The 22,232-nt window shown below is 42.0% G+C and overlaps 1 protein-coding gene across 1 annotated transcript in view; it reads right to left on the bottom strand.

The window, feature by feature from the left end:
- Nucleotides 1-22,232, bottom strand: part of MEIOB (meiosis specific with OB-fold) — a 200,233-nt gene that overhangs the window by 1,133 nt on the left and 176,868 nt on the right. The window contains exons 11-12 of the mRNA XM_053694201.1: nucleotides 19,903-20,089; nucleotides 15,014-15,100 (exon numbers count right to left, since the gene is read on the bottom strand). Of these exons, the coding sequence (XP_053550176.1) occupies nucleotides 15,014-15,100; nucleotides 19,903-20,089 (274 nt within the window). The remainder of the gene's footprint in view (nucleotides 1-15,013; nucleotides 15,101-19,902; nucleotides 20,090-22,232) is intronic.

Genomic DNA, 22,232 nt, shown 5'->3' with positions numbered 1-22,232 from the left:
GAAATGACTCTGCACGCGTTTAAATGCATTAATAACAGTTCTTTTAATATTAAAGTCCCACAAAACAGTGTAGCAGAACTGTGTGCTTTCTCTACACCCCCATTGGTTAGTAAGGAAAATGAATGACCATAACTTGTGGTCTCAAGTATGCAGAGACATCTGCCTATCTTTCTCTTATGTTGGAGTAGTAGATTAAAACATAGGGTTGCAATTGACATAACTGGAAATGATAAGGACTAACATGTCTCTTTTAGATATATAAAAGATTTCTAAAACTTTTCCTGACCTATTTTTTTTAATGGATTGGAAATAAATATGCATAAAAAATAAGGGGTTACAATGACTCCCACAGGTAGAGGCTAATAGTCCCTCTCAATACCTGCACTCCAAAATAAATACATCTTTAAAAAAAATAATTATTTATGCTTACCTGATAAATTTATTTCTTTCTCGACACGATGCGTCCACGGATCATCATTAATTACTGTTGGGAATATCACTCCTGCCCAGCAGGAGGCGGCAAAGAGCACCACAGCAAAGCTGTTAAAATCACCTCCCTTCCCTCCCACCCCAGTCAATCGACCAAAGTAAAGGAGAGAAAGGAAGCAACAAGGTGCAGAGGTGTCTGAAGTTTATAAAATACTAACAACCTGTCTAAATAACAGGGCGGACTGTGGACTCACCGTGTCAAGAAATAAATAAATTTATCAGGTAAGCATAAATTTTGTTTTCTTTCTAATGACACGATGATTCCACGGATTATCATTAATTACTGTTGGGAATCAATACCCAAGCTAGAGTACACAGATGATAAGGGAGGGACAAGACAGGAAACCTAAACGGAAGGCACTACTGCTTGAAGAACCTTTCTCCCAAAAGCCCCCAGAGCCGAGGCAAAAGAGTCAAATTTATAGAAGTTTGAAAAAGTGTGGAGAGAAGACCAAGTTACAGCCTTGCAAATCTGTTCCATAGAGGCTTCATCTTTGAATGCCCAGGAAGAGGAAACAACCCTCGTAGAAAGAGCCGTTACTCCCTCAGGAGGCTGCTGTCCAGCAGATTCATAGGCAAAGCAAATGATACTCTTCAGCCACAAAGAAAGAGAAGCAGCCGTAGCTTTATGTCCCTTACGTTAAACAGAAGACTGACGAAAATCCTTAGTCGCCTGTAAATAGAATTTTAGTGCACGTACCATGTCCAGATTGTGTAGAAGCCGTTCCTCCTGAGAAGAAGGATTAGGACACAAGGAAGGAACAACAATCTTTTGATTAATGTCCCGATCTGGAACTACTTTATGGAGAAACCCTAATTTAGTACATAAAGCCACCTTATCTGATGAAAAATAAGGTAAGGGAACTCATACTGTAATGCTGAGAGCTCTGACACTCTACGAGCAGAAGAATAGCAACAAGAAACAAAACTTCCCAAGATAACAACTTAATATCTAAGGAATGCCTAGGCTCCAACGGAGCCCCTTAAAGAATCTTAAGAACTAAAATAAGACTCCAGGAAGGCGTAACTGGTTTGAACACAGGTCTGAGCCTGACCAAGGCCTGACAAAAAGATTGCACATCTGGGATATCCCCAGACACTTAAGTAACAAAATAGAGAAGGCAGATATTTGACCCTTAAGGGAACTTGCCAATAAACCCTTCTCCAAACCTTCTTGGATAAAAAAAACTCTAGGAATCCCAACTCTACTCCAAGAGTAGCCTTTGGATTCACAATGATATAGATATCTTATGGTAAATCTTTCTAGTCACAGGTTTACGTGAATCAAGGTCTCAATGACCGAGTCCGAAATCCACGCTTGGAGAAATTTAAGCATTCAATCTCCAATCAGTCAGACTCTGAGAAACTAAATTTGTATGAAGGAAGGCCCCTTGAAATAGAAGGTTCTTCCCCAACTGAAGTCTCCAAGGTGGAAGAGAAGACATGTCCACCAGGTCTGCATACCAAATCCTGCGAGGCCACGTCGGTGCAATGAGGGTCACCGACGCCCTCTCCTGCTTGATTCAAGTAATGACTCGAGGAAAAAAGGCGAACGGAGACAATAGGTATGCGAGACTGAAATGCCAAGGTACCACTAGAGCATCTCTCAGTACCGTACCTCGGGAGCTTGGCATTCTGCCGAGATGCCATGAGATCCAATTCTGGCTGACCCCATTTGAGAATCAGGCTGGAAAACACTTCCGGATGGGGTTCCCACTCCCCCGGGTGAAGGGTCTGCCTGCTCAGGAAGTCCGCCACAGCAATTGTGGGTCTCTGCCTACTGAATGATCTTGGCTACCTCTATCATGGCCAAGGAACTCCTAGCTCCTCCCTGATGGTTGATGAAAACCACTGAAGCTAAATTGTCAGACTGGAACCTACAGAACCAGGCCAAAGTTAACTGAGACCAGGCCAGGAGAACATTGAAGACTGCTCTCAGTTGCAGAATGTTTATGGGAAGAACACACTCCGACCGAGTCCCTGTTCTTTGAGCCTTTAGAGAGCCTCCCAGAAGGTTGGCATCTGTTGTCACAATCACCCAAGAGGTTCTGCAAAAGCAGGTTCCCAGGGAAAGGTGATCCAGAGACAACCACCAAAAATAGAGAATCCCTTGCCTACTGCTCCAGCAGTAATCTCGGAGACAGATCCGTATAATCTCTGTTCCACTGCCTGCGCCTTAACTGCAGAGGTCTGAGATGGAAACGGACGACCGGGATGATGTCCATTGCCACTACCATCAGCCTGATTACCTCCATGCACTGAGCCACTGATGGCCGAGGAGAGGACTGAAGTGCTAGGCAAGAATCGAAAATCTTCGATTTCCTGACTTCTGTCAGAAAAATCTTTATTGATAAGGAATCTATTATGGTTCCCAAGAAAAACACCTTTGTATTTGGAACTAAGGAACTCTCTTCCAAATTCACCTACCATCCTTGAGACCGCAGGAAAGATAACAACATTGCCATGTGAGATCTTGCTTGTTGAAAGGAAGACGCCTGTACTAGAATGTTGTTCAGATAAAGTGCCAATGCAATGCCCCACAATCGGAGCACCGCTAGCAGGGATCCCAAGACCTTTGAGGAAATTCTGGTAACTGTGGTAAGACCGAATGGAAGAGCCACAAACTGAAAGTGTTTGACTAGAAAAGCAAACCTTAGAAACTTGTGATGGTCCCTGTGTAGGGGAACATGCAGGTACGCGTCCTTTAAATCCACGTTGTCATAAATTGACCCTCCTGGACCAAAGGAAGAATGGAACGAATAGTTTCCATCTTGAAGGACGGCACTCTGAGGAACTTGTTTTGACTCTTGAGATCTAAAATCGTTCTGAAGGTTCCCTTTTTTTGGGAACCACGAACAGATTGGAATAGAACACCAGACCTTGTTCCTGCATTGTAACAGGAACCATCACTCCTAGGTCGGAGAGGTCCCGAACACAGTGTAAGAACGTCTCTCTGTGTCTGGTCTACAGATAGTCTTGAAAGCAGAGAACTGCCCCTGGGAGGAAAGGTCTTGACTCTAGTTTGTATCCCTGGGGCACGATGTCCACCACCCAGGGATTCTGAACATCTCGTACCCAAGCCTGAACGAAGAATGAAAGTCTGCCCCCCACAAGATCCGGTTTCGGATAGGGGGCAGACCCCTCATGCTGCTTTTGATGGAATAACAGGCTTTTTGGATTGTTTTTCCCATGTTCCAAGACTCATTGGGACTCTAGGAAGGCTTGGACTGCTCCTGCTTGGAGGAGGAAGTGAAAGGATTTCCATTGAAATTTCGAAAGAAACGAAAATTGCTTTGACATCCCTATTTGTTATTTAACTTATCCGGAAGGAGGAAAAGTCCCTTTCCTCCCGTGATGTCAGCAATTATTTCTGTCAACCCCGGCCCAAACAAAGTCTTTCCTTTGTAAGGAATCGCCCAAAGTTTAGACTTAGATGACACATCCGCAGACCAAGATCTTAACCATGAAGCTCTGTGGGCCAGTATGGCAAAAAACGAAATCTTAGCTCCCAGCTTAATAACCTAAATGGAAGCATCCTTGGTAAAGGAGTTGGCCAACTTAAGGGCCTTTATCCTAACCTGGATTTCTTCAAGGGAATAGTCTGTTTTTAATAGATTCAGAAAAGGCATTAAACAGTATGCTGCCGCACTAGTGACAGTAGCCATACAAACCGCGGGTTGTCATTGTAAACCCTGATTTACATATCCTGTAACTTCTTATCCATAGGGTCCTTAAGGAAGCAACTATCCTCTATAGGAATAGTAGTTCTCTTGGCTAGCGTGAAAATTTCACCTTGGATACCGTCTGCCAAGATTCCTTTATAGAATCTGCTATAGGAAACCTTTTAAATACAGGGGATGGAGAAAAAGGGATACCCAGTCTCTCCCATTCCTTAGCAATAATCTCAGTAGCTCAATCTGGTACAGGAAAAACTTCCACCATGGAAGGTACATCAAAATACTTAGCTTACTGGACATTTTCGGATTGACAACAACCATGGTGTCGCTGTCATCCAGAGTAGCTAAAACCTCCTTGAGTAACAGACGGAGGTGTTCTAGCTGAAACCTGAAGAACACAACTTCAGAATCAGTAGGAGGAATTACACTGTCTGAGTCTGAGATTTCACCTTCAGATGCTATCGAAGTATCCTCCTCCTCAGGCTTCTGGGAGGGGGCATTCAAAATAGCAACAGCGTCAGCAACCTCACTTACTGAAAGTTTACCTTTCTTCTTGCGCTTTCCCTGCGGCATGGGAAAAGCAGACAGCGCATCAGAGACTGCAGAGGGCATGAGGTAAGTGATGTCTTGCAACGTCACTCCAGGTGGAGTTACAGAGGAAGCGCAGGGCACTGTAAGAGTGGGCAATACATTTTTTGGACACTTAAGGAGAAAGCTGCGGTATATAGTGAACATTGTCGTTAGGCACCTAAACAGTATCTGCCTTAGACAATGTTGGCTCAGAAAAAAAATCTATCCCTGTAATTTAAAGTTCTCTCAAAACATAAGGAACAGAAGGGATAGGTGGTTCCACATAGCACCAAAACAAGCATTTTGCAAGGCCTCTTGGTCCATTCTGACTCACAATGGAACAATTTACCACAAAAAAATACTTACATTTTAATAAAAATTTAAACACAAAAAAGTTACTGTCACTTTAAATGTTAAAACGTAACCTTTTTTTATATTCTGCAGTAAGTAACTAAATAGAGTGTATGCAAGTACTATTACAACCTGTACACCTCAGCTTAGCTTTGCCTATCTGCCCTGCTGACACCGGATAGAATCTCTCTAGTAAATTATCCGGAACTCGCAAAATAGCAACAACAGCGTCTGCAGTATAGTGAGCAGCTGTCCAGTCCCAAAAGCGCAGATTTAAACTTTATTATGCGCTTTCCAGGGAGATTGTTATCCGGTCACAGTAAATGCAGGGGAAAATGGCGCGCACCAGTAAACCGCCGCCTCAGTTATCCCAGCCCATCGTAGGCGTCTGAAAAACTGAATTTATGCTTACCTGATAAATTTCTTTCTCCTACGGTGTGTCCGGTCCACGGCTTCATCCTTACTTGTGGGAATATTCTCTTCCCCAACAGGAAATGGCAAAGAGAGCACAGCAAAAGCTGCCCATATAGCCCCCCCTCTGGCTCCGCCCCCCAGTCATTCGACCGACGGTTAGGAGAAAAAGGAGAAACCATAGGGTGCCGTGGTGACTGTAGTGTATAGAAAGAAAAAATTTTGAAACCTGACTAAAAAGCCAGGGCGGCCGTGGACCGGACACACCGTAGGAGAAAGAAATTTATCAGGTAAGCATAAATTCTGCTTTCTCCTACATTGGTGTGTCCGGTCCACGGCTTCATCCTTACTTGTGGGAACCAATACCAAAGCTTTAGGACACGGATGAAGGGAGGGAACAAGTCAGGTTACCTAAATGGAAGGCACCACAGCTTGCAAAACCTTTCTCCCAAAAATAGCCTCCGAAGAAGCATAAGTATCGAATTTGTAAAGTTTGGCAAAAGTGTGCAGAGAAGACCAAGTCGCTGCCTTACATATCTGATCAACAGAAGCCTCGTTCTTGAAGGCCCATGTGGAAGCCACAGCTCTAGTAGAGTAAGCTGTAATTCGTTCAGGAGGCTGCCATCCGGCAGTCTCATAAGCCAATCGGATGATGCTTTTCAGCCAAAAAGAGAGGTAGCAGTAGCTTTCTGTCCTCTCCTCTTACCAGAATAAACGACAAACAAAGATGAAGTCTGTCTGAAATCCTTTGTTGCATCTAATTAGAACTTTAAAGCACGGACCACATCTAAATTGTGTAACAAACGTACCTTCTTTGAAACTGGATTCGGACACAGAGAAGGAACAACTATTTCCTGGTTAATATTCCTGTTGGAAACCACTTTTGGAAAAAAAACAGGTTTGGTACGCAAAACAACCTTATCTGCATGGAATACCAGATAGGGTGGATCACACTGCAAAGCAGACAATTCAGAAACTCTTCTCACAGAAGAAATAGCAACCAAAAACAGAACTTTCCAAGATAGTAACTTAATATCTATGGAATGTAAAGGTTCAAACGGAACCCCTTGAAGAACTGAAAGAACTAAATTTAGACTCCATGGAGGAGTCATGGGTCTGTAAACAGGCTTGATTCTGACTAAGGCCTGTACAAAAGCTTGTACATCTGGCACTGCTGCCAGGCGCTTGTGTAACAAAACAGACAAAGCAGATATCTGTCCTTTTAGAGAACTTGCTGATAACCCTTTATCCAAACCCTCTTGGAGAAAGGAAAGAATCTTAGGAATTTTAATTTTACTCCAAGAAAATCCCTTGGATTCACACCAACAGATATATTTTTTCCATATTTTATGGTAAATTTTCCTAGTCACAGGTTTTCTGGCTTGGACCAGAGTATCTATAACTGAATCTGAAAACCCACACTTAGATAAAATCAAGCGTTCAATTTCCAAGCAGTCAGCTGCAGAGAGACTAGATTTGGATGTTCGAATGGACCTTGTACTAGAAGATCCTGTCTCAAAGGTAGCTTCCATGGTGGAGCCGATGACATATTCACCAGGTCTGCATACCAAGTCCTGCGTGGCCACGCAGGAGCTATCAGAATCACCGAGGCCTTCTCCTGTTTGATCCTGGCTACGAGCCTGGGAAGGAGAGGAAACGGTGGAAACACATAAGCTAGGTTGAACGACCAAGGCGCCACTAATGCATCCACCAGCGTCGCCTTGGGATCCCTGGATCTGGACCCGTAGCAAGGAACCTTGAAGTTCTGACGGGACGCCATCAGATCCATTTCTGGAATGCCCCATAATTGAGTTAACTGGGCGGAGACCTCCGGGTGGAGTTCCCACTCCCCCGGATGGAAAGTCTGACGACTCAAATAATCCGCCTCCCAGTTGTCTACTCCTGGGATGTGAATTGCAGATAGATGGCAGGAGTGATCCTCCGCCCATTTGATGATCTTGGATACCTCTCTCATCGCCAAGGAACTCTTTGTTCCTCCCTGATGATTGATGTAAGCTACAGTCGTCATGTTGTCCGACTGAATCTTATGAATCCGGCCTTCGCTAGTTGAGGCCAAGCCCGGAGCGCATTGAATATCGCTCTCAGTTCCAGGATGTTTATCGGGAGAAGAGACTCTTCCCGAGACCATAGACCCTGAGCTTTTAGGGAGTCCTAGACCGCGCCCCAGCCTAATAGACTGGCTTCGGTCGTGACAGTGACCCACTCTGGTCTGCGGAAACTCATTCCCTGAGACAGGTGATCCTGAGTCAACCACCAACGGAGTGAGTCTCTGGTTAACTGGTCTACTTGAATCTGGGGAGACAAGTCTGCATAATCCCCATTCCACTGTCTGAGCATGCACAGTTGCAATGGTCTTAGATGAATTCGAGCAAAAGGAACCACGTCCATTGCTGCCACCATTAGACCTATTACTTCCATGCACTGAGCTATGGAAGGCTGAGGAATCGATTGAAGAACTTGACAAGCCTTTAGAAGCTTTAATTTTCTGACCTCTGTCAGAAAAATCTTCATTTCTACAGAATCTATTATTGTTCCCAGAAAGGGAACTCTTGTAGCCGGGGACAGGGAACTCTTTTCCATGTTCACCTTCCACCCGTGAGACCTGAGAAAAGCTAATACAATGTCTGTATGAGCCCTTGATCTGGAAAGGGACGACGCTTGGATTAGGATGTCGTCTAGGTAAGGTGCCACTGCAATGCCCCTCGGTCTTAGAACCGCTAGAAGGGACCCTAGCACCTTTGTGAAAATTCTGGGAGCAGTGGCTAAACCAAACGGAAGAGCCACGAACTGGTAATGTTTGTCCAGAAAGGCGAACCTTAGGAACTGATAATGATCTTTGTGGATAGGAATATGTAGGTACGCATCCTTTAAATCCACAGTAGTCATGAATTGACCCTCCTGGATTGTTGGTAAAATCGTTCGAATGGTTTCCATTTTGAACGATGGAGGAATTTATTTAGAATTTTTAAATCCAGAATTGGTCTGAAAGTTCCCTCTTTTTTGGGAACTACAAACAGGTTTGAGTAAAACCCCTGACCTTGTTCCACTGTTGGAACAGGGTGTATCACTCCCATCTTTAATAGATCTCCTACGCAATGTAAGAATGCCTGTCTCTTTATCTGGTCTGAAGATAAGCGAGACATGTGGAACCTTCCCCTTGGAGGAAGTTCTTTGAATTCTAGAAGATAACCCTGAGAGACTATTTCTAGTGCCCAGGGATCCTGAACATCTCTTGCCCAAGCCTGAGCAAAGAGAGAAAGTCTGCCCCCTACTAGATCCGGTCCCGGATCGGGGACTACCCCTTCATGCTGTCTTGGTAGCAGCAGCAGGCTTCTTGGCCAGTTTACCCTTGTTCCAGCCTTGCATTGGTTTCCATGCTGGCTTAGCCTGGGAAGCGTTACCCTCTTGTCTAGAGGCTGTAGAGTTAGGAGACGGTCCGTTCCTGAAGTTGCGAAAGGAACGAAAATTAGATTTGTTCTTAGCCTTGAAAGGCCTATCCTGTGGGAGGGCATGGCCCTTTCCCCCAGCGATGTCTGAAATAATCTCCTTCAATTCTGGCCCAAAAAGGGTCTTACCTTTGAAAGGAATATTAAGCAATTTTGTCTTGGATGACACATCCGCCGACCAAGATTTTAGCCAAAGCGCTCTGTGCGCCACAATTGCAAAACCTAAATTTTTCGCCGCTAATTTCGCCAATTGCAAAGCGGCATCTAAAATAAAGGAATTGGCCAACTTTAGTGCGTGAATTCTGTCCATGACTTCCTCATATGGAGTCTCCTTATTGAGCGAATTTTCTAGTTCTTCGAACCAAAAAGACGCCGCCGTTGTGACAGGAATAATGCACGAAATTGGTTGGAGGAGGAAACCTTGCTGAACAAATATCTTTTTAAGCAATCCTTCCAATTTTTTATCCATAGGATCTTTGAAAGCACAACTGTCCTCAATGGGAATAGTCGTGCGTTTGGCCAACGTAGAAACTGCCCCCTCAACCTTAGGAACTGTTTGCCATGCGTCCCTCCTGGGGTCGACAATGGGGAACATTTTCTTAAATATAGGAGGTGGGACAAAAGGTATACCTGGCTTCTCCCACTCCTTAGTCACTATGTCCGCCACCCTTTTGGGTATTTGCACCCTAGTGTCACAATTTTCACATACATTTAAAGGGGGGACCACCTTGGCCTCCATACATACAGAACATGTTCTATCTGAAGGTAAAGACATGTTAGACAGGCTTATACAGGCTATTAATGCAAAAAAACCGTTTTTAAACAAAACCGTTACTGTCTTTCAAGTTTGTAACCCCTTAAATGAGCAAACCGGAGCTATTTGTTCAATTTACCAGTTTAAACCCACTACAGTCCCAGCCACAGCCTTTGCTGCGGCTTTACTTTTTCTTGGGGGTTATTCGCCACAGAAATAAGCCTTCCAGGATCGTTTTTTATGGCCACAGGACCTTCTCACATGAAGCTGCATGCACTGCTTCCAGAAGTAACTGCGCAATTAAGGCGCGAAAATGAGGCCTCCTCCCTCTGCATACCAGAGTGAAAGGCCCTTCCTGACTAGAATAGGTGTCTAAACGACTGCCAGGCGAATAAAAAACGTTCCCAAAGTGTTTTCAAGTTCCAAAACACTCCAAAAGACATATAAATATTGTATAAATCAATCGATTTAGCCCACAATAGTGTCAACCAGTATATAGCCCATTAATAAGCCTTCATTCTGTTATGAGTCTAAGAAAAATGGCTTACCGATCCCAAAAAGGGAAAATGACAGTCTTCTAGCATTACTATGTCTTGTTAGAAAATGGACTAGTCATACCTTGAGCAGAAAAGTCTGCAAACTGTTCCCCCCAACTGAAGTTCTCTGGGCTCAAAAGTCCTGCGTGGGAACAGCAATGGATTTTAGTTACTGCTGCTAAAATCATACACCTATTTAAACAGAACTCTTCATCACTTTCTGTTGTAGAGTAAATAGTACAAACCGGCACTATTTTAAAATAACAAACTCTTGATAGAAGAATAAAAAACTACAACTAACACCACATACTCTTTACCATCCCCGTGGAGATGCTACTTGTTCAGAGCGGCAAAGAGAATGACTGGGGGGCGGAGCCAGAGGGGGGGGGGCTATATGGGCAGCTTTTGCTGTGCTCTCTTTGCCATTTCCTGTTGGGGAAGAGAATATTCCCACAAGTAAGGATGAAGCCGTGGACCAGACACACCAATGTAGGAGAAAATGAATTTCCCGTTCGGCATATTATAGATTCAAGCCGCCAGGAGAAATGAAACCACATAACAAGAGCCTTTTTTAACAATCCTCAGCCCCAGTGCCTGCGTTAACATACTGCCAGTATATGTTCCCTTTAACAGATAGGAGAAAAACTGTGTGGCTCTTATTGAATAAAGTGCCCACTTTTTCCTGTTGTACCCAGAAAAATAAAGTCAGCACTTACCTCATAAATCTGCCAGGCAGCATGGCAGCTCACTAGGTTTGAGAGGTCTTCTCCCTCACATGGACCTGTGGAAAAAGGAGATGAAGACTGAGTAATCTTACTCAGGCTTTCAGAATTAGGGCAGCATACATTACATGGGAGGCGCAGTGAGAATTATGTCCCACAAGTTCCCATTGCTTGAAAGTCACCACTGCTCTACTGAAGAGACTGATATGGACTATGGCTACACCCTAGAACAAAGCAGCACCATCCTGCACTACTTAAAAAATAATAAAATCTTGGGGGGGCGGAGCCAACGGTCAGAGTAAGCAGACGTACATTGATTGAGCTCCTAGGCCTAAACCAGGAAAAAAGTTTATATTCTAAGCAAAGATCGACCTAATTCTACATATGGACTACTACTAATCAGTCCTTAAGTGACGGATATTCTGCCTAAGCCAGTTTATGTGTCTAATTGGGTGATTCACAATTTTTACCGGAGGAAGCTGTCTGGGCCTACTATCGACTCTAGTTGTAATCTGAAGCTCCTCGTAAAATGGAGGATAATCATGAGCTTTTGTATATCCTGCTACAAGACCTAGATCGGCAGATGGAAAGCTGCTTTTTTGATATATCAACCACGTTGCGATCGATGAGAGGTCTACCTAGCAACGCTCTACCTGGCAAGAGGCCTGAAGGCCCACAGATAGAGTTATCTCAGGATGGTACGATTGTGATGCCTTACCCATCCCCTCAACCGAGCATCTGCGCCAGAGTTATGGGAGGCATATCGTTAACTTGCAGTGCCCTGCTCCTCTCCTACAACTCTACTCTCTGTCTGGGCTAAACAGCGCAGTTCAGCTCGAGGCGCCTCAGATGCAGAGGAAGGGAACGAACCGGACAAGCTACTTGACAACCTCAGCCCATACCCTCATTGACAAGGTAGATTGTAAGTTAGCCAGTAGCTCTCCCTCAAGCCCGAAGACCCCGTCTATTGGAACACTAGATGCCGAGTTACGGTTAAAGATATTTTCTAAACAGCAGTCCCTACCACTCAACATCTCAGACGCCTGTGTTTATACCCATAGCGCACCTGGCTACAGTCTCCTTGTTTGCACATATGGCATGGTGTTAGACGTTCAGCTGCCTTATGAGATGCGGTCAATGTCGACACTGCTGGAGGGTGCTCTGAACCTTCTGACTGTCCCACAGTATACAAGATGGATTTGCCTAGGTGTGGGGTAGAACTGAGAGCTTCGTCCATGCAGGATATGAGGCTAGGTTCATACAGTGCTGGTATGATCTAATTCAAATTCCTCTTCCATGCTACTCCTTTACGGACATGTTTAGGGCACTTACGCCAACGATGTCTTCCCATTACCATTGCAAGCACTCACATGTTTGACATGCTCTAAAACTGGGCACTGTTTCTGTTTACTAGTTCTTGTTGCTTGATAACCCTAGTTCATGGATGCCTACTTAATGTTTACCTTGAAGTATAGTCACACTACATGAAAACTAACATCTTTTACTAATGACTGCTTCAATCAAAATGTATATATTTTATTTGTATGCGGCTGATTTTAGTTTCCTGATACTCCATAGCGTGCATAGACTGGTATTAGGTGATTATGCTAGCACTTGGTAGGGGTTGATAAAATGGATCTGCTTATGCCTATACTTATACAGCTTATATTAAAGACGCCATATACCCTTAACACTTCATGCATACCGTGTGACCTGCAGCAGAGAGTTTGCTAGACTCAATAATATACTTCAAAGAATGGTCCGTCTAGGTTATATCTTAGCAAGTATAGGGATATTATATGTATTGCCTAAAACTCTGATGTAAAGAAGTGCTGTTTATATTAACCTTCTAGAACATAGCTCCGATCTGTTTATGTTTATTCAATACGTGTTGTTACGCATATAGCCTTTTCGCACTATGCCTTCTATGAACTACCAGATTTGTTTTGGGGATTCTAGTATTAAAACTAGTTCAGCTAACGCTACTTAAATAATAAGTGGGAACTTAAATAAATACTTTAGCATAGCCACTTAAATATATTTTAGGTAGAGCCTTACTGATACCACATATTTATCTTGCAGAGTTTACTCTTCTCTAGGCACACACACTTACATTATGCCTAGGTACGCTACTAGCGTGTCCTACCAATTTAGATGTGGACAAATACCCCATCACTATGCACTACTATCTAAGTGGGGTATACCTCTCTCCTTGCGTGTATAAATTACCTTTAATTCATAGTTAACTTTAAGGCATAGGTTTGCCAACTAATACTACCTCTTGCCTCCATTATTCGTCTGTGTATAACACGGGTAATTTTAGTATAGCATAGTTGGTATAGTGTGACTTTTCATTACAAAGGTGCTTCTAAATGATCTGTGCATTTTGGTTGTTTATTGGTCGCTACTGTTAATTCTATTGAATACACGTTACTAGAAGGTTCTGAGTCATGAAACATGTATGGTAACTGATCATTGTTATTTTACTTACTCGGTTGAGAACTTGCTAATGTCTTTGCTAGGGGTAAACTTCCTGAGGTTTAATATTGTCAAGCATAGTAAACCCATTTGCTCTGAATTTCCCTTAATATTTTAATATACGACCCTTCCAGCCACTAATCTAATCCCCTGTTGACACATTTTATTATAGGTCCCTAGACTTCCCAAGATGTCAATTGGTGCATAGTCTTCACTGACATTGTTTTACCATTCTTAGAGGCCCTGCTATATCTTTTATGACACCCGTATATAGATATATATATAAGTACTTACACATATGGCTCCGCTCCTCCAACCCTCCCCTCATTTTAAGAGCGGTGCTTACCCGCTAAAATTTCCCCTCCCCCATAACGTATACTCATTCCTTTTCTTTTTGCAGCTCATAATGAGCTATCCATCTGACCACCAGTTATCTGCTATATCCATAAGCCATTTGGCCTAAAAATGAGTCTTCAATAGGTCAGCCACTTATGCTAATATATTATAAAAGCGAGGTTCCATCTGCCTATCTGTGGTGAATTTTATAATCGTTGAAATATGTTGTTCAATTGTATTTGTATCTTTCTCTGATATCAAAGGGTGATCTATGTTTTATGTTTATTATACAAAACCTCAATAAAAAATATTTAAAAAAAATAAAATAAATAATAAAATCTTGCTTGAAGAATCTTTTCTAACACCTAACTTTACCACTTCCTTGCTCTAACGTAGGCAAAGAGAATGACTGGAGTGGGAGGGAAGGGAGGTGATATTTAACAGCTTTGCTGTGGTGCTCTTTGCCGCCTCCTGCTGGGCAGGAATGATATCCCCAACAGTAATTAATGATGATCAGTGGACTCGTGTCATTAGAAAGAAATGGTTATTTTAAATGACATTATTCATGTTTAACTGTCTACCAGGCCCTTGATCATTGCTTTCACCCCAGCAAATCCCCTTCAAGGAAGTGTATGCGTCCCACAATTATCCTTCAGCATGACATGTCTAGTCAAAAATAAACTTTCATGATTCAGACAGGGCATGAAACTTTAAACAACAAATGTCATTAAGTTAGTTGGAAATTTACTTTTTAGATGTTTGGAAAACATACTACTGATTAGCTGCTGTACCAGAGATCTACTTGTATTTGTTTTGTGAGTATTTTTTTATCAGACTTAAAGCAAATTTTATAAACCACTGATGTAGCAATGGGAACAAATTTCAAAATATAAGCCTTATCTAAACTAGGATGGTTTGTATTTTTTCTTCAATGGAGTGACCGGTAGCAGGGAGAGATTTTTTATTATTTTTTGATGATTTGTATCCTCTGTACCTTTTAAAAAAGCATCAAAATGTTTCAAATTAATTTCCTAAAATTAGTTTTAGATTATTTTGTTTATTACCTACACGAGAAGATATTATCTGAAATAAAATTAGTTTTTTTTCTCTTTCACTGTTGGCATGACAATTTATTTTTAATTGAGGTTTAAAATAAGGCCTCTCCGATAAAATAAGCTCATAGGAATGTTTACTGTAACATGTCTATAATAAACATTCTAACCTTTAAATAGATTTTACAGCGTTCCAACAGGAAAGTCCATTTCAAAGTGGTTTTCTGATTTTCTGTTAAATTTACAAATTCATCTACCTAAATCAAACATACAGAAATGTTCTGTAACATCATCATTACTTGCAATAGGAGGAAATACTAACAATTTATTCAGTCAAATAATTATCCATATTTTTAGGATAACTGGCTAAGGGCCAGATTACGAGTGGAGCGCTATTTAACGCTCCAACTCTAGCATTAACTGCACTAGAAGTAAGCTTTTTGCATTTGTTGTGTTGCGCTCGTATTAGGAGTTGTAAGTAAACTGTTTTCGCTCTTGCTCTAAACCAATGAGCGCAAAAAGTCAAAGTTAGAATATTGCGTGCTCACGAAGTCAATGGAGCAAAAAAAAGTGGAGGGAAAAACTAACACCCTACTCGTGCACAAACCCGATTGCTAATTTTTAAGGGCACTAACCCAACATGAAAATATGAATATTTCACATTCCCATGTTCTTCACATAGCAGAATATGTTCTATTTATTTATAAATACACTAGTCCTAAAGTCTGTGTACACGGTCCATTTTTTGCAGTACACCGGTCCCACCCCTTGCTCTCTCTCTCTCTCCCCTCTCTTTTGCTCTCTCTCTCTTCCCTCTCTTTTGCGTTCTCTCTCTCTCCCCCTCTCTTTTGCACTCTCTCTCTTCCCCTCTCTTTTGTGCTGTCTCTCCCCCTCTCTTTTGCGCTCTCTCTCCACCTCTCTTTTGCGCTCTCTCCACCTCTCTTTTGCGCTCTCTCTCTCCCCCTCTCTTTTGCGCTCTCTCTCCACCTCTCTTTTGCGCTCTCTCCACCTCTCTTTTGCGATCTCTCTCCTCCCTTTTAACTTGTTTTTTTTCAGACCCTCAAGACTTACACTGTTGGAAAGGTTAGGCGATTACAGAGATACAGGCTTCAAAGCAGCATGCCCCCTGCTCCTATACTTAACATTGTTAAAGGGACACTGAACCCACATTTTTTCTTTTGTGATTCAGACAGAGCATGCAATTTTAAGTAACTTTCTAATTTTCTCCTATTATCAATTTTTCTTTGTTCTTTTGCTATCTTTATTTGAAAAAGAAGGCATCTAAGCTTTTTTCTTGGTTCAGAACTCTAAACAGCACTTTTTTATTGGTGGATGAATTTATCCACCAATCAGCAAGGACAACCCAGGTTGTTCACCAAAAATGGACCGGCATCTAAACTTACATTCTTGCATTTCAAATAAAGATACCAAGAGAATAAAGAAAATTTGATAATAGGAGTAAATTAGAAAGTTGCTTTAAATGTCATGCTCTATCTGAATCACGAAAGAAAAAATTTGGGTTCAGTGTCCCTTTAAGTATAAAAAAGTTGCACGGTGACGTCATCACATTATTGCGCGTGACGTCACCACGCAAAACGGGAAGCCCCGGCGATGCCTGTCACTCTACAAGAACGATCACCGGGGTAGTAGCAGGTGGGAGCCCCCAGATCTCCCTCAAGGTGGGAGAGTGCTAGAGACGGCTCTGAGCCGTCAGCACCAGAGTGGGAAACTCTGTGACGGCTCAGAGTCGTCATTAGCACTCAAAGGGTCAACATGTTTTCATCTACTTAAAGGGACACTGAACCCAAAAAATGTTCTTTTGTGATTCAGACAGAGCAGGCAATTTTAAGTAACTTTCTAATTTTCTCCTATTATCAATTTTTCTTCGTTCTTTTGCTATCTTTATTTGAAAAAGAAGGCATCTAAGCTTTTTTCTTGGTTCAGAACTCTGGACAGCACTTTTTTTATTGGTGGATGAATTTATCCACCAATCAGCAAGGACAACCCAGGTTGTTCACCAAAAATGGGCCGGCATCTAAACTTACATTCTTGCATTTCAAATAAAGATACCAAGAGAATAAAGAAAATTTGATAATAGGAGTAAATTAAAAAGTTGCTTTAAATGTCATGCTCTATCTGAATCACGAAAGAAAAAAAATTGGGTTCACTGTCCCTTTAAGTATAAATAAAGTTGCGCGGTGACATCATCACATTATTGCGCGTGACGTCACCACGCAAAACGGGAAGCCCCGGCGATGCCTGTCACTCTACAGGCACGATCACCGGGGTAGTAGCAGGTGGGAGCCCCCAAATCTCCTTCAAGGTGGGAGAGTGCTAGTGACGGCTCTGAGCCGTCATTAGCACGAGAGTGGGAAACTCTGTGATGGCTCAGAGCCGTCATTAGCACTCAAAGGGTCAACATGTTTTCATCTACTTAAAGGGACACTGAACCCAAAAAATGTTCTTTTGTGATTCAGACAGAGCAGGCAATTTTAAGCAACTTTCTAATTTACTCCTATTATCACATTTTATTTATTCTCTTGCTATCTTTATTTGAAAAAGAAGGCGTCTAACGGTTTTTTTTGGTTAAGTACTCTGGACAGCACTTTTTATTGGTTGATGAATTTATCCACCCATCAGCAAGAACAACCCAGGTTGTTCACCAAAAATGGGCCGGCATTTAAACTTACATTCTTGCTTTTCAAATAAAGATACCAAGAGAATGAAGATTTGATAATAGGAGTAAATTAGAAAGTTGCTTAAAATTTCATGCTCTATCTGAATCACAAAAGAAAAAATTTGGGCTCAGTGTCCCTTTAACTGCAAAGGGCTCCAATGAATTTATATATATATATATATATATATATATATATATATATATATATATATATATATATATATATATATATATATATATATATATATATATATAATATATAGTGTGTGTACCTATGTAAATATTACATCTGTAAATACACCTATAAATGTATAAATACATATGTCAACACATATATATATATACTGTGTATATATACAGGGAGTGCAGAATTATTAGGCAAGTTGTATTTTTGAGGATTAATTTTATTATTGAACAACAACCATGTTCTCAATGAACCCAAAAAACTAATTAATAACAAAGCTGAATAGTTTTGGAAGTAGTTTTTAGTTTGTTTTTAGTTATAGCTATTTTAGGGGGATATCTGTGTGTGCAGGTGACTATTACTGTGCATAATTATTAGGCAACTTAACAAAAAACAAATATATACCCATTTCAATTATTTATTTTTACCAGTGAAACCAATATAACATCTCAACATTCACAAATATACATTTCTGACATTCAAAAACAAAACAAAAACAAATCAGTGACCAATATAGCCACCTTTCTTTGCAAGGACACTCAAAAGCCTGCCATCCATGGATTCTGTCAGTGTTTTGTTCACCATCAACATTGTGTGCAGCAGCAACCACAGCCTCCTAGACACTGTTCAGAGAGGTGTACTGTTTTCCCTCCTTGTAAATCTCACATTTGATGATGGACCACAGGTTCTCAATGGGGTTCAGATCAGGTGAACAAGGAGGCCATGTCATTAGATTTTCTTCTTTTATACCCTTTCTTGCCAGCCACGCTGTGGAGTACTTGGACGCGTGTGATGGAGCATTGTCCTGCATGAAAATCATGTTTTTCTTGAAGGATGCAGACTTCTTCCTGTACCACTGCTTGAAGAAGGTGTCTTCCAGAAACTGGCAGTAGGACTGGGAGTTGAGCTTGACTCCATCCTTAACCCGAAAAGACCCCACAAGCTCATCTTTGATGATACCAGCCCAAACCAGTACTCCACCTCCACCTTGCTGGCGTCTGAGTCGGACTGGAGCTCTCTGCCCTTTACCAATCCGGCCACGGGCCCATCCATCTGGCCCATCAAGACTCACTCTCATTTCATCAGTCCATAAAACCTTAGAAAAATCAGTCTTGAGATATTTCTTGGCCCAGTCTTGACGTTTCAGCTTGTGTGTCTTGTTCAGTGGTGGTCGTCTTTCAGCCTTTCTTACCTTGGCCATGTCTCTGAGTATTGCACACCTTGTGCTTTTGGGCACTCCAGTGATGTTGCAGCTCTGAAATATGGCCAAACTGGTGGCAAGTGGCATCTTGGCAGCTGCACGCTTTACTTTTCTCAGTTCATGGGCAGTTATTTTGCGCCTTGGTTTTTCCACACGCTTCTTGCGACCCTGTTGACTATTTTGAATGAAACGCTTGATTGTTCGATGATCACTCTTCAGAAGCTTTGCAATTTTAAGAGTGCTGCATCCCTCTGCAAGATATCTCACTATTTTTTACTTTTCTGAGCCTGTCAAGTCCTTCTTTTGACCCATTTTGCCAAAGGAAAGGAAGTTGCCTAATTATTATGCACACCTGATATAGGGTGTTGATGTCATTAGACCACACCCCTTCTCATTACAGAGATGCACATCACCTAATATGCTTAATTGGTAGTAGGCTTTCAAGCCTATACAGCTTGGAGTAAGACAACATGCATAAAGAGGATGATGTGGTCAAAATACTCATTTGCCTAATAATTCTGCACTCCCTGTATACATATACATACATATCCATCTTTAGACATGTATATGTATGCCTGCCTTTTCTAACACCTGAGACCTCATACCTTTGAGGACTTTCAACTTTTTTGTGCAATATTTTTTAAAAATATTTTTATTAGATGATGTTATTATGAGAGTAACTGTACTTTGTAATGTATTTTTGATGTGTTTTGTGACAGTTTATTGTTTGGCGAAACAGTTAACCAGAGGTCTGACAACGTGGTAATCATTCTGGCGTAAATCGCGATTGCACTCAAGTGATTGCGTTTAGTTTCAACTTGTTATATGAGCGGTAAACCCGACAAACTCAAACACCTGCGATAAACCCTTTATTGCTTGCGCGTAACTGTTAGTGCTCCACTCGTAATCTGCCCCTAAATTAAGGTTTATTACACAGTATTTATTCTTTCTCAATCAATTGCTATATATTAATAAATTGTAGAAAATCAGCATTTACCGTGCATGATAGCATTTCCTCGGCTACATTACCAGAGAGGTTACAAGTTAAAGTTCCAGTGTGATCAGTGATATCCAGTATAATATCAAAGCTTGTTACAACAGATTTAGGATCAGTAGACATTTCATTGCAGAACGTATATGTGCACATCCCCGATGGATCGGTCACTACGTAATGACATCGAGAACTGAATAAAAATGAACTATTATTAATTGCATGGTATATAAGAACATTTATAAGCAAAATAAAAACAAAATTTATGCTTACCTGATAAATTTCTTTCTCTTGTGGTGTATCCAGTCCACGGGTTCATCCATTACTTGTGGGATATTCTCCTTCCCAACAGGAAGTTGCAAGAGGACACCCACAGCAGAGCTGTCTATATAGCTCCTCCCCTAACTGCCACCCCCAGTCAATCGACCGAAGACAAGCAAGAAAAAGGAGAAACTATAGGGTGCAGTGGTGACTGTAGTTTAAAATAAAAAACACCTGCCTTAAAGTGACAGGGAGGGCCGTGGACTGGATACACCACAAGAGAAAGAAATTTATCAGGTAAGCATAAATTTTGTTTTCTCTTGTAAGGTGTATCCAGTCCACGGGTTCATCCATTACTTGTGGGATACCAATACCAAAGCTATAGGACACGGATGAAGGGAGGGACAAGGCAGGAATTTAAACGGAAGGCACCACTGCCTGTAAGACCTTTCTCCCAAAAATAGCCTCAGAGGAAGCAAAAGTATAAAATTTGTAGAATTTAGAAAAAGTATGAAGCGAAGACCAAGTCGCCGCCTTACAAATCTGTTCAACAGAGGCCTCGTTTTTAAAAGCCCATGTGGAAGCTACCGCTCTAGTGGAATGAGCTGTAATTCTTTCAGGAGGCTGCTGGCCAGCAGTCTCATAAGCTAAATGGATTATGCTTCTCAGCCAAAAAGAAAGAGAAGATGCCGAAGCCTTTTGGCCTCTCCTCTGTCCAGAGTAGACAACAAATAATGCAGATGTTTGACGAAAATCCTTAGTAGCTTGTAAATAAAACTTTAAAGCGCGATTGTGTAATAGACGTTCCTTCTTTGAAGAAGGATTAGGACACAGTGACGGAACAACAATCTCTTGATTGATATTCTTATTAGATACCACCTTAGGAAGAAACCCAGGTTTGGTACGCAAAACTACCTTATCTGCATGGAAGATCAGATAAGGGGAATCACACTGTAAGGCAGATAACTCTGAAACTCTTCGAGCCGAAGAGATAGCTACCAAAAACAGAACTTTCCAAGATAAAAGCTTGATATCAATGGAATGCAGAGGTTCGAACGGAACCCCTTGAAGAACTTTAAGAACTAAACTTAAACTCCATGGCGGAGCAACAGGTTTAAACACAGGCTTGATTCTAACTAAAGCCTGACAAAACGCCTGAACGTCTGGAACATCTGCCAGACGCTTGTGCAGAAGAATAGACAGAGCAGAAATCTGTCCCTTTAAGGAACTAGCTGACAATCCCTTCTCCAATCCTTCTTGGAGAAAGGATAATATCCTAGGAATCCTGACCTTACTCCATGAGTAACCCTTGGATTCACACCAATGAAGATATTTACACCATATCTTATGTTAGATTTTCCTGGTGACAGGCTTTCGAGCCTGAATTAAGGTATCAATGACCAACTCGGAGAAACCACGTTTTGATAAAATCAATCGTTCAATCTCCAAGCAGTCAACCGCAGAGAAATTAGATTTGGATGTTTGAATGGACCTTGGAGTAGAAGGTCCTGCCTCAGCGGCAGAGTCCATGGTGGACGGGATGACATGTCCACCAGATCTGTATACCAAGTCCTGCGTGGCCACGCAGGTGCTATCAAAATCACCAAAGCTCTCTCCTGCTTGATCTTGGCAATCAGACGAGGGGGGAGAAGAAATGGTGGGAACACATAAGCCAGGCTGAAGGACCAGGGCGCTGCTAGAGCATCTATCAGCGCTGCCTGGGGATCCCTTGACCTGGACCCGTAGCAAGGAAGCTTGGCGTTCTGACGAGACGCCATCAGATCCAGTTCTGGTTTGCCCCATAGTTGAATCAGCTCCCACTCCCCCGGATGAAAAGTCTGCCGACTTAGAAAATCCGCCTCCCAGTTCTCTACTCCTGGGATATGTATAGCTGAGAGATGGCAAGAGTGAACCTCTGCCCATAGAATTATCTTTGAAACATCCAACATTGCCAGGGGGCTTCTTGTTCCCCCCTGATGGTTGATATAGGCTACAGTCGGGATATTGTCCGACTGAAATCTGATGAACCTGACCGCAGCTAGTTGAGGCCAAGCCTGAAGAGCTTTGAATATAGC

This window comes from Bombina bombina, chromosome 11, assembly GCF_027579735.1.
Source record: "Bombina bombina isolate aBomBom1 chromosome 11, aBomBom1.pri, whole genome shotgun sequence".
Classification (NCBI taxonomy): Eukaryota; Metazoa; Chordata; class Amphibia; order Anura; family Bombinatoridae; genus Bombina; species Bombina bombina.
This window is presented reverse-complemented; position numbering and strand designations above follow the sequence as displayed.